The sequence below is a fragment of the Pelodiscus sinensis genome, chromosome 7, assembly GCF_049634645.1.
Source record: "Pelodiscus sinensis isolate JC-2024 chromosome 7, ASM4963464v1, whole genome shotgun sequence".
NCBI classification, from domain to species: Eukaryota; Metazoa; Chordata; order Testudines; family Trionychidae; genus Pelodiscus; species Pelodiscus sinensis.
Genome location: NC_134717.1, coordinates 34,762,135 through 34,776,105, shown reverse-complemented (window position 1 = coordinate 34,776,105; position 13,971 = coordinate 34,762,135). Strand labels below are relative to the sequence as shown.

General features: G+C 36.0%; 1 protein-coding gene across 1 annotated transcript in view; it reads left to right on the top strand.

The window, feature by feature from the left end:
• Window positions 1-13,971, top strand: part of FAP (fibroblast activation protein alpha) — a 61,356-nt gene that overhangs the window by 27,303 nt on the left and 20,082 nt on the right. The window contains exons 12-18 of the mRNA XM_006114846.4: window positions 3,926-3,970; window positions 5,717-5,821; window positions 5,905-5,975; window positions 6,974-7,027; window positions 7,718-7,842; window positions 10,537-10,584; window positions 13,707-13,805. Coding sequence (XP_006114908.2) covers window positions 3,926-3,970; window positions 5,717-5,821; window positions 5,905-5,975; window positions 6,974-7,027; window positions 7,718-7,842; window positions 10,537-10,584; window positions 13,707-13,805 — 547 coding nt within the window. The remainder of the gene's footprint in view (window positions 1-3,925; window positions 3,971-5,716; window positions 5,822-5,904; window positions 5,976-6,973; window positions 7,028-7,717; window positions 7,843-10,536; window positions 10,585-13,706; window positions 13,806-13,971) is intronic.

The window sequence follows — 13,971 nt, the reverse complement described above, 5'->3', positions numbered from 1 at the left end:
TTTTATAAAATTATTTTTATATACTGCACATGTAAAGAACATGACATTTCAATTTACTCAAATGTACTTTGCAAATTCAAGACACTTTTTATTCTTTCGTAACAAAGTATGTATAGCAGATATTGTTGTGATTTTTAAAAGCAAGCTAAGTATTAATCCTGCAAAAGTTTATATGTGCAAGCTTTTCACACATGAACAACTGCATTGGGACAATTCAGACACAGTAATGTAAAGTTACTCAGATGAAATTTGTATCTCAGGGTCCAATAAGTAATTTTACATTTTGAAAAAGGTAATTTTCAATATGTAACAGTTCAATTCAGATTTTTCTTAAAATGAATTTGTGTCCCATTAAAAAGAGATATGTGTTTGAGGATTAAAGTTTATATAGAAAATCGAAAGGATTTAGAAACATCAAGGAAGTTAAGGGGTCTGTTCAGCAAGATGCTGATCACTCTGGGATCCAGCAAAACATATAAGCACAGGTGCTTATCTTTAAGCATATAAATTACTTCAATAGGACTAATTCCACGTTTAAAGTTAAGCATGTGCTTAAATGCTTTGCTGGATTGGGGCCAAAATGATCAGTCTCTTGCAGGATTGTGTTCATAATTCTTGTTTAATTGCATTGATGTTTCCTTAATACTTTGTTTATACAGTGACACAGTGCTTTTATCATGTTAAATTTTGCACAAATGGCCAATTGAAGGAGCGTGAACAGATGGGAGTGCTGCATTAGCACTATTTGTCCTGAAGAAGTGCATCTCTGTGCATTTCCACTGGCAAAAACAGTTCCATCTTTCTTTGTTTTCTGATTAAACCAAGGGCATAAAGCACAACAAATGTGCTACACTTTATGCATTTGAAAATAATAATACATTTCACAAATAATTTTTAAAGCCCTGATCCTGCAAACACTCAGGCAAATGTTTATCTTGTATTTATGTGAATAATCTCATAGAAACCAATCTGACTTCATGGAACTACTCATGTGAATAAAAGCTGTGTGTGTGTGAGTGTTTGCAGGATTGGGGGCTATGAAAACATGTTTATGTGAGCCATGGGCCTGCAAATCTTAAGCATTTGAATAATTTCACTCATATGAGTGGTCCCATAGAACAGTGTTTTCCAATCTTTTTTTTATAAAGTACCCCTTTAAAAAAATTATAAGTACCCCCAGTACCTATAGCTTTCAGACACACACATTTTTTTTCTTCCATTTCAGCACATTTGTTTAAACAACTTCATTGTCGCCAGGTGGGCGATGAAATTTTTGGGTGTAAAAAGTACAAAAATAATAAAGCGCTGTAAAACTTAAAGCAAAAATTCAGTTTTCTCCAAATTTCAGTGGTGTTGACGTACCCCCTAGACTTCTGGGCGGGGGGCTGGACTCGATGACCTCTTGAGGTCCCTTCCAGTCCTATTATTCTATGATTCTCTCGAGTACCCCTAATGGTACTCATGCCACTGGTTGAGAAACACTGCCATAGAAGTAAAAGGGATTATTTTTGTGAGAAAAGTCACATACATGCATGAGTACTTGTGGGATCAGGGCCTTAATTAAAACAGAGATAAATAAATCAGGAATGCAAAGGTGGATCTTGATTTGCAAATAAATGTAATTGTTTTGGATACTTTCTGTGTGGCATTGATTTAAAGTTTTTCTTCCAAATGTACAGATGTATAAATGCCTGCATTTTAAAGCACAAAGACTGAACTATCTTTACTCACTCAAGTAATCCCATGGAAATTGTTTGTATGTTTAAGCATTTGCTGATCAGCCCCTAAATTGTGAATTGTCAATGTCCATAGGCAGAAATGAGCAAAGTTGAAATTGGACATTATTTTACTTGCAGACTTATTAGCTTGCAAAATCTTGCCATTTATGTTTGCATTTTTTCTATGAATAAGAAGCAAAGCCAAGCAGTAGAAGTAATTGTTTGAGTACTGCACAAGGATTCTGTCTTGCAAAGTCTGAGTACTCCTGTAAAGTGCTGAATGCCCTCAACTTCCACTAAAGTCAGTGGGACATCAGCGTGCATAGCACTTTACTGGACTGACAAGAGGAGGAAAAGGCACAATTCTGAAATGAATTGCTATGGCTACGTCTAGACTACAAGCCTCTTTCAAAAGAGGCTTTTTCAAAAGAGAGCATCTAGACTACAAGCAGATTTTTCAAAAAAGCGAGCTGCTTTTTTGAAAGAGAGTCTAGATGCTCTCTTTCGAAAAAGCACAGTTTGTATTCAACAGCACCTTTTTTCAAGAGTACTTTCGAAAAAAGGCATTATTCCTCATAAAATGAGGTTTACCACGATTGAAAAAACTGCCACGTTCTTTCAATTTACTTTCGCAGGGGACGTTTTTTTGAAAAAAGGCCACTATTTTTTCCAAAAAAATGCTGTAGTCTAGACACACCCTATATTACAGATAAGGATTCAAATTGTTTTCTTCATGGAGCAAATGTTTGTATATGCATTTCACAGTGCTTCAGATTGTGAAAAAATGTTCTATTAAACAATCAGTTTAAAAAAAACCCCTAATTTATAAAATTAAAAAAATTATAAATATATTGCATGCAGAATTGTAAGCATTAATAAGTAAATAATTTAGTTCCATCAACAACCAGGTCATTATAGTATGCAATGAAAAAGTCATTAGACACTATTGGAAATGCATGAGGAACCTTGTAAGTCAAACATAAATAAAACTTGTAAAAGGATCATTAGAGCTAGTAAAAGAACTGATTTGAATACATACTAAATCTGTACAAGCCATTTTATAAATTTCACCACTAAAAATATAATAAGGGCCTAAATCCTGAAAATCCTTAGCAATATGAGGAATTGCAGGTGCCCAAATTGTCAAAAGTGACTAATAATTTTCAGTGTCTAAATGCTACGTATTAATCCTTAATTCTACTTCTTTGTACCCAACTAAAGCACCTTAGAGGGCATAATTTTCAGAGAGGTCGAGGACCTGTTCTGTCAAAACCCAATCACATTATGGAATCTCTAGTTGTGGACCCAAATCCTGTGGTGCCCCAAATCACAAATCTCTTTTGCAAACTTCGGTCACAGATTCTATGAAAATGAATTATGTTAAAAGAGGAATATACTTTAACTGAACTATTACACTAGTGGAACTATTCGCAAGAGTTAGTCCCTAAAATCTACAGACTCATGAAGAGTGTCCTCTCAAGATTGCTGAGATTTACAATACCATGGAGGAAGCAAATCAGATTCTGATCTTGATTATATTGCTGTGAAGCTAGAGTTATGCCTCTAAATAAAATGGAATAACTCTGAATTTACAAAGGTGTAATTCAATGAAACCAGAATCTGACCCAATATGTTTAGCCTCTGACAGAGAAGAAAAAGAGAATTTCTCATTGTTCATCAGTACCCATTGTGTTTGGATATAGAATGGCCTTATAATGGTATGGTCTAAAGTAGCTTACGTGCTACAATACATAAAGGCTCTAGGACAATATCAGGTGTAAATTTGAAAATGAATATAAACATACAGGCTCCATTCCTCAGCTGATGTAAATCAGCAACACTCCATTGAAGTCAATGGAACTATGCCAAATTATCACAGTTGGGCTCTATCCACATATTTAACACTAATAGTCCTGAAGGGATTGATTTTTTTTAATGAAAAATTAACTGAGATCAAATAGCCATTAATTCTAGCTTTTATTGAAATGTTATAGAAGATTGTTGATATAGTCCTGATACCTGGTCAGATATCCTTCCATTTTTCCAGGAACTTGTTGCTGCAAGAGTGATTTGAATTTAGCTCTAAAATCCTACTGTGTCCATTTGCGGTTCCATATTTAACTGAAGATCTTTCATCTCTATGAAAAAATTGTACTCTTCTCTTTCCTATTCATCTTAAAGGTTTTGCCTTTTATTTTGTTTTTCAGAATCAGCAGCATATAGAAGAGAGTCAGACTGGATGGGCTGGTGGAGTAGGATTTTTGTTGTTTTTTTCTATGATTTAATGAAAAGTTACAGTCATTTACTTATCTTCACCATAATGTTGGGAGTATGAATCTAAGTGAGATATGTGCTCACCTCTCATTGACTACAAATCTCAGTCTTAATGATTATTGTCTATACTAAAGTTACAGGAATCACATTCACATAAGTGAGAAGTATCTAAGTGCACAGTGCCAGGAGTTGTTAAAAGCATTATCCTGGCAGAGGACAGTGATAAAGAAAGTTCCCTTGGCACCACTGAAAGCATGTCCTATTCCTCCAGACATGTCTATAATAAATACATGTCTGAAATGTATTTTCGGAGCATAATTTTAATGCAAAGTGCTGCTCTTCTTTACTGGGGGAGAAGCCTTTGTGGCGAGAGACCAGTAAGCTGTGGGTAACATTTGCTTTCAACTACCAATACATCAAGATAAATATTTACGTCCAATAGCTCTCACAGCATTCGGATATCAGAGGAGACATGTTTCTTGCCTTGAGGAACTTGCATTCTGAAGACTGAAAAAACAGACAATGCCCACTGTCTACTTTTTCAGTCATCAGAATGCAAGAGATTGAACTATCTTTATTCCCAAAGAGGACTGAAACATATTGGTGCAGCAGAATGGGGAAGCTTGGACAGCTTCTGCCCCATGCTGTACTTACCTTGCACATAAACATTGACACGTCATTGTATATGTTACACACACATGCCCCATATATAGGATACACAAACTATGTCTATTATTCTTTAGTCATGACAAGGTCAGTTACTAAGACTAAGTCGAGCAGTGTCTGGGTCTTTTTACACAAGGATTAATTGAAAACTTCATATTTTAGTACACACAGTCCTATTATTTTGAGATTCATACTATGCATCCACTGGGATAAGACACTTTATTTGAACTCCTTTTCTTTACCTTCATTTCTGGATTAATGATGACAAGTTGCTATAAAAACTAATCAAAACTACACACAATTTTTTTGCTTTATTCTTGGAGGGGGATTTAATGGTTTGAGATTAATAATGGAATGCAGAACAATTTAGCTGCTCAGATTCAAATATAGCACAAGTCAGCAGTGTTGGAAAGTCATGGGACCTAAAGAGTGTCTGATGGCATAATCGTCCAAGGGCTTCAGATCATTTTCTGTGGGATAATTTTCTATAATTTAAAAAAAATAAAAATCACGATTGTCACCAATTGTTTCCCTTGTTGACCGTCTCAGAGGAGACCAAGGTTTGAGCAGGAATAGAGATTGAATCCTCTTTATTCCCAAACAGCACTGAAGCGTATTGGTAAAGCAGAGTGATAAATCTCAGACAGCCTCTGATCCATGCTGTAGCTACCTTATGCTTACACAGAAGACTTTAGTCATCAGGACTTTTAACTCCGGCAGCTTTCACAAATACAAATTTTTATTAAAAAACGTTTATTTTTACGACTCACTAACTCTGATTATAACTAAAAAATGAATACATTAAAAATCTGATCAAACCAAGTGCGCGCGCACACACATGCAATCCCATGTGCATGAGTCACAAAGTGTATGTACAAAGCATGTGTACATGTTACCAGCATTGTGGCATGCTCATATTACCCGTTAAGAGGTTTGATAGAATATACTTACAAAAGGGAAGGCAACTCTCTAGTCACTCTAATGTGTATGTATTATAAAGTATATATGATATACATTGCTCAAAAGCCTGGTCATTTTTTCCTATCCCTTTGTTTCAGTTCTTCGTTTCAACACCATATTTTACTTCAGATAACTCTTCATACTACAAAATTTTTAGTGACAAGGCTGGTTATAAGCATATTCACTACATCAATGGCTCAGTGGTACGTCAAACGAAGAATTATCCTCAGTAAATTCCTATACTGTAGGTTCCTGAAATAATCTTGCTGTGCATCTACTTTTATAGGAAAATGCAATACCAATTACGAGTGGACAATGGGAGGCAATATACATTTTCAGAGTAACAGATGATGCAATGTAAGTATTTTATAAAGCAGAGCATGTTGTTTATGCGGTATTTGCGGTCACTAGGCATGTAATACAATTGCATTGATCTTTGTAGGGTTCCATTAATCTCATTAGACCCTGATAATCAAAGGGACAGATGCCTGGGAACTGTGAGCAATTTGTCTAGAATTACCACAGCTGTATACACAAATCAGGTGTCTGGGCACGCACACGGCCATAGTTAGCATGGTGGAAAAACCTAGTCTGTGGACACAGCTAGAGTAGATTTTGTGTATAAATATGGGGCACGTGTGAGCTTCTGAAAGGCATTTTGAAAATCAAGGCCACTATCTTTTTCTAATAATTTTAGGCCTCTATTCAGCAAAGAACTCCAACATCTTCCTATCTTTAAGCAGATGAGTAATCCTATTACCATTCAGCAGGATTTGAGTGATTATGGCTAAGCAAATGTGTAGCTGACTCTGAGTCATACTCAATAGTTCTGCTTAGTTCCCTGTTACATAGATGAATCTACACATTCTAATTGATCAGCTAACAGAGGGGAAGTAGGAGGATGTGATTAAGGGCATGTCTACACTAGGAAATTATTTAAAAATCACTAAATTTGAAATAACTCCCCAAATAACTATTTTGAAATAAGCTTATTCCCAAGGGAAAGCAGGAGTTATTATTTCAAAATAACCAGCCTCTTATTTCAAATAGTGAGCTTGTTATTTCAAAATAAGGGGAGTTATTTTGAAATAACTTCCTAGTGTAGATCAGGGCCCAATGTCATGGTTCACTTGCCATTTTCTCAGGATTTGAACAAAAGTTTGTAGGGATGAGAAGTTAGGGTGCTTAACCCACTGTTCAGTCTTATGCCCTCCACCCACAAAAAGTCAGAATCCAGATTCTAGTTTAGTTAAACATAACTGTTCAAGGTGGCTTCTCACTTAGTATGCCTGATACTAATTCACAGTTTATGATTTCCTGGAGTACTTAATAATAACAAGCATATTAATTTATAGATTCTATTCAAGCAATGAATTTGAAGGCTATCCAGGGAGAAGGAATATATATAAGTAAGTTAATATCAAATTTTGTTATTAATTTTGATTAAACTAATATCAGATGAATCTGGATTTATAGAATCTGAATCAGTTTCAAAATGTTAAGAATAAATATCAAGATTTTTTACCTAAAATTTGAATTGGGCAGTTACTTTGTGTGTACAAGTCCCTTTCAGTGAATAGATAATATATATTTTGTTTAAACTGAGCATGCCTTTTGGAGGGGCACACAACACTGGTATCAATTTTCAAAATGTGGCCCTCATATGTATGCATCACTTCGAGGTACATTTTGATACTGCCTTGTATAGGGGATAGTCTTGTATGTGTAAATCACCTGAACAGATACATGATAGTGCTAAAAATACATATGCAAGTGTTTTTAAATGAAATTTGTACACAAAAATAAATGGAGAAGGAAACAAGATCTAGTGTTTAGGGCACTGGACTTGGACTCAGGAGACCTCTCCTCAATTTCCAACGTAGCCACTGATTTCCTGTGTGACCTTGGAAAAGTCAGTTATCCTATCTTGTGGATTTTCTGACTTATAGAACTGTTTAAAAATATAGAAAAACTGTAAACCATTGATTAGAAAGTGACATTTAAATTGACTAACTTTACAATATAGATGATTTGGTAGCATTATTTGGAAAATGTTCTTCAAAGCAATATTATATTGTTTCATTTTCATTTTTTCCTAGAATTAGCATTGGAAGCAATCCTCTAAGGAAACAATGCATTACTTGTAATATAAGGAAAGAAAGGTGTCAGTATTACACAGCGAGATTTAGTGAAAATGCAAAGTATTATGCCCTAGTCTGCTATGGTAAGTATAGCATGTGATCAAGCAAATTATAAGTTGTATTTTCAAGGGAATATGAGATAGATGATGATATTTGTTCCAAGCAGTATTTATTCAGTCTTAATAGTTTTCAGACGCGATTTTAAACTGTAAAATGTTGGTTACCAATGACTGGAGAAAATATTTTCAGTTGCTTATTATTTTTTCCTGTGAAATATTTTAACATATTTGTTTTAGTCAATTTTTATATAGGTTTTTGTAAAAAAACAAAAAACAAAAACAGAAATCCCCAAAATTAATTTCCTGACAAACATCAGCCAAAATCACATACTACCATGGGCTACTAAAACTGGTTCTAGAAACCCATTACTGTTTCTTTCTTTGGGTTTCCTTTCCACTAATCTGTACTTTGATTCTTACATAAAAGGCCAAATTCAGCAGTGATATAAGCAAATGGCACTCCCACTGAAATTAGTAAAACCTGAGCCTGCCTAAATCTGGCCTGATTTTGACCCAGAAACTGTTGACAGTTTTCTAAGTGATGTTGTTTTTCACAATAATTATAATTTTTCTGAAAATAAATAGAGAGAGATATGTATATGAGTTAAGTATGAAACCTTTGAAATTGCTCTCCAGCCAGAAATTGATAAAATCTTGATCCTATTCAGATCAATAGGGATTTTGCCATGGACCTCAGTGGACCATTATCAGGGCACTGTAAATAATGGTCACTAAATCTATTTACTATAAAAATTCAAAGACAAAAAAAATCTACATTTCATCCTTCACTATCCAATATGTAGCATAGAACTTTTGCTATCATTTTTCAGAATTTGAATGGAATGTTCAGCTGTACAAATAATAAAACCCCCAGCCACTGGAGCAAGCGTAAAAGAATGATAACACCTCTCAATCATCCTTGTCCAGAATATTTGATGTTGTCATCACCACATGAAATCTACTCACCTTAGCAAATGTGATGTGGCATGTTCTCAGAAGCCCATTTCACATTGTTAATTTTGAGTTCACTTTATGTAACGGCACCTTAGTTATTAGCTAGATGTCACCTTATCTACAGAAAAGAAAAGCTCTTCAGGGTTTTAAAGGTTATCTTCCTCCTTACAGCTTTGTTGCTTGGTAATGGCCAAGACCCCATTTCCTTACCAGTGCTTTTGACAATGTGTGTGGCAGTGACTCCTGTGTTCTTCTGTAGGAATTCCAGAATTATGAAATGTGGCCTTCCTCCTCAGGCCCTGTATCCCTTCCAGCTCAGTACAGTACAGTTAATACAGAAACCTTTGTAGTTTTATATTTTGTTACTAAATTGAATTTAAATTTTCCACAAATTTTCATTGTGACAGATATTTCTGTTAAAAATACCTCACAGCATTATAGGTGATATCAAGATATGCTGGAGGTTTAGACAGATTGGTTGGAGAGATTTGGGGCTTTTGGGTATTATAACTAGGAGGGAAGCTAGTTTGGTTAACCATTCATTCTGTCAGTCAGTCAGTCAGTCAGTCATTCTGTTGCTCATAGAGCAAAGAATACACACTTTAGATCACCCATTTCCAGAGAATCCAGTCTCCCACTAGTATTTTGGGCTACCTTTATTAAGATTGAAGCAGTTGCATTTGAAAATCACAATATCTTCCAGCACGTATAAGGCTGCTCATGGGGTCTTCTCTATCCAGCTTCTGTTGGGTCAAATGCATGAAGCTTTGTCATAGCTTGAGTAGACCAAGAATCCATTAGTGGGACTATGATACAGGCATCTGCTCTGTATACAGCAGTCCAGGACTTGCTGTGGACTGTTGTATACAGAACAGATAACTAAGGCACCTGGACATTGAGTCACTTGGGAAGACACTGGAGGCTGGTTAGTATTCTTGACATTCTTGTTTGTATCATGAGTATCTTGGCTCCACTGTTATGGAAGGAAGCTGCCATGGTGACATGAAACCTTGACTCCACAAGGCTAAATGGTTTTTAAAACCTTCTGTTGTGTCAATACCACATATCAACTTAAACTACAAAGCATATCCATCAAGCAGTACTGGCTTCTGTCTTTCTTTATGGATCTGATACCTGGGTCACTGCTGAGATGCAAATGTGCCAACTGAATGCTTTTGACATGAAACAGCAATGACCTATTGGGTGTACAGTGATTTCATCACAGATAGTTAGCAATAATGATATTTAAATAGACATCCTTAGGCTTCTGAGTTTACATATTATTGAGATGGCTTGGGATAGTTCACACCTTTTCCTAGAGCATTGTCTACTACATGGAAGTTCAGTTATTATTCTGTGGAACCATAAGATTTATTTTAAAATGAAAGCCTGGATTCTGAAGCATAATTATGCAGTCATTTCCTAAAGAAGAGCAAATATACGATTATTTGATGTGGCTGGCAAATACATTATGCCTGGGTCTTGTTAATAGGTATCGTTACACTTGTTAGTATAATACATTTTCAGAGTGTTTACTGCTTTATGATGTAGGTACAGGGGGATAGTCTAGAAGACCTCTTGGAGTCCCTGCCAGCCCTCCATTTCTATGATTCTATATAAAGGAAATGATATGCAAACATTCAATCGGGAAAATTCAAGTAATCTGATATATCTTACCACTGATGTTTTAATAGTATCTCTGCTTTTCAAATCAAGTTGTTTCAATTATATACAACTTTTTTTCTTTTTTAATTCTCATTACAGGTCCAGGCATTCCTATTTCCACTCTTTTTGACAGCAGCAATGACAGAGGTACTGCAAATATTCTGCATATTTCTGTGCACTGTTTTTATCCTGAATATTTGCAAACTAAATGTCATAAATCACTGCTTAGACTTATATTAAAAATTGTGTAACCCTTTTTGAGGGTAGATTCAATATCCAGATTCTTTCTTATTAAATTGTAAAATGTGGATGTACTGTATTTTTATTGTTGAATCCAGACCTGAATTTTACATTGCTAGAAAGAGTGGACATACTGAGCATTGGTAACTCCCAGTGAGCCACATCCTGAGATCAATACAAAGTTTCTATTAGACCTTTGCTCGTGCACACTGCCATTGACCTGCATTTTACTTGAACAAGGATTGACTAGAAATTTTGTGAGGAATCAAAAAGAAATGTCTGGAGCAGGGAAAGGTTGCTCCATCCCACAATGTGAGCTTTTGTTCTCTAGCTATGTTCTTCCAACTTCTCGTTCTGCAATATCTGTGCATGAATTGCTCCACATTAAGGATCTCTTCTAATTGCTCCAGCAGAAGAACACAATCTGTATGAAATGGTGCACAAAGTATTGAATGATCAGTCTGGCACTCTAATATCTCCTTGTGCCTCGGAAACAAATGTTTAATTTAATGGATTTTCACCTGTGACTTGCTCAGCTAGACTGCTTCACTGCAAAAACAACATGCTTAAGCTGCCTTCTTTTGTTTTTGTAAGAGCGATTGTGTATCCTCTTGTTTTAATCATGTTTGTGCCACTTGTGCTAATTGTTTTCTTGTTAAGTTATTATGACAGTGTTGTCTTGGACTAGGCTGCAATTGCATAAGAGGAATAGGGAGTCTGTTTTTATTGTGGTTAGCAGAGATTTGACCACATACCACCCATTCACTCAAATTGCAGCTAAATTCACATACACCAGTCTGGAAGCTGTCTACAGAATGAGCAAACTCCAAAAGATTTGGTGCTCCAGTTTGGTTTGGATCTGACATCGAGATTTTTATCCAAGCTATCCAAAATTACTGGATCTGCAAAAGTAGCCTGGACATTTCACAGTCACTGACTTTCTTGAAAAAAGTCTGGAATTTCCTGAGCATGGTCAGGCTGTATTCTTCTGGTATTATTGCAGTCACAGAAGCAGAAAGTGTTTTCCAAATATGTAAAATACTGACAAAGTTTAACTAAAGTTGTTTAAAAAATCATGTACGGTTCTGTTTCAGTTTGAGGGTCAAGATTCAGGTCACAGATTTCCACTAGGTCCAATATACTATGTCCATTTTAGTGATAGGAAAGCTTGTTGATATACAAAGTATCTTTCCTAATATGCCAGTACTACAATTTGTGCTGGGTATTAATTATATGGGAAATATAACTTTAAATATGCATGTCAGTATCTTTGATGGTTAATCATCTAGTAAAGCTTTCCAATAAATAAACATGGTTATGTTGAGGTTTGATTAGAAATTAGTCTGCAAGTTACAATTCAATGAAGGTACAGCAGAGGACAAAATTAAATAATTAATTCAGATGCCAAGAATCACACTGTATTTTGTTAATATGAGGTAGGATAGAGAGAGTGAGCAGTAATCCATTGTTCAGGACAAGGGATGTGACTAGGGACAATATTTGGCAAAGTGTGTTGCAGACAGGAGTGTATTCTGCACTATTAACTAACTAAAAGGTAGGAAGAGTGAGGTGTGAGTGGATGAAGAGAGAAAAAAGATCAATTAATTTCTATACTATACAGAGTATGTGAGTGTTCCAGTTTATACGTGAAAAGAAGTGCATGAATTTCTAATCAATTAAGGGATATTGACCCGTCATAAAGGAACATGATGTTAGAGCCCAAAGATAGATTTTTTTAGATTAATAGGAGAGATTTCCATAAAAAGAATCGGAAGATAGTCAAAGGCAGAGTAATCAATATTAAAATAGCAATGGAAAAAAGGGAGACTAATTTGATAGTTTAGTTCAGAGGGTAAGGGTTTCTTGTATTCCGGTGTCCTGCCATAAGGAAAGATGAATTCTTTCCTGCTCTACTATGGAGTCTGCAAAGTCACAACAGGTAGAACTGGTCCAGATTCTAATCCTATTTATCAGTGCAGACTACCTTCACTCATGCTGCTGGTGGCTCCTTGCCTACTTCAGAAATAAATCCACTCCGATACAGGCTGGGGTATTTAGATACTAGGGACTGGAGGTTGTTTACTGGATTGCAGACAGAACTAAGACCACTCCTGACACCAGCAGTTAGGAAATCACTGTGGGAAGGTAGGACCACCATATTCAACTGACCTTTTCTCCTTGTTGCTAGTAAAAACCAGTAAGATGACCATTCATTTTTTGGCAACAAACTGCTCCTTTAATGAGAGCAGACCTGTGAGTTACCTTGAAACACAGTGTCCAGACAGTGCTCAAAGTATTATGAGTCAGCATAGAGGAACTTGTCAATTACTGTCTATATTAAATTTTGCAGATAACCACCCACCCTAGCTCTCTATCTTCCACATGCAGATAGCACCATGTTCTAGCTTTTCCAGTGCCTGAGTGAGAAAAGCACCATGTAAGGGTATGCTGCAGAGCACCCAAAGGAGGGGTTGCAACTCCCTCTCTAAAGGGATTGGGGCCCTCCATGCTAGCTTGGCTTAGGAGGTGTCAAAGTATACGGTGACCATACCAAACTGCACAAATGGCACAGATGGACTGCAGCCATTATGGTAGGCCAAAGACTTCCATGGCAGCTGTCAGGATTCTGTTCTGCAGCCCTGCATTCTGACCGAAGGGTGTTTTCTCTCCCTTCTTCCCATCATAACACCTGCTAGAAGCCTGGCCATTCAAGCTTTCCCCACGTGAATGGCATCTCCAACTTCCATCCAAACCTTGAGATCCTTAAACAAAACTTCCATCCAGATTGACAGAAATTTAACCTGAACTAGAGTTGCAGAATGTTCAGTTCAGGGGATCTGGGGAATAGATGGGCCATTAATTTTGTTAGTTGAATAATTAAAACCAAATTAAGTTTACAGCGCTGGCCTCCTTATTGTTTTGTAAACATTCTATTCCATTCTAGCCATAAATAAAACAAAGGAGTCTCAATTAACTGAGATGAGTTGAAAAACAAATTGATTGTTAATGTGGAAATTTCTTTTACCTAGAGATTAAAGTCCTGGAAGACAACTGGGAATTAGAATCTGCGTTGAAAAACATCAAAATGCCTAAAATGGAAATTAAGAAACTTGCAGTGAATGGAATTAGTAAGACTTATACAACTTCTATTACTCTATTTATTCTTCTATCAGTTTTACACTTATTCTATCATAGGCAGCATGCTCCAGCAGTTTTTCTAAAAAGGAATTTTGAGTGACACTTTGAGGATTTTGTTTCTGGTTTTGCCATGGATTCTATATTTAACTTTGACCA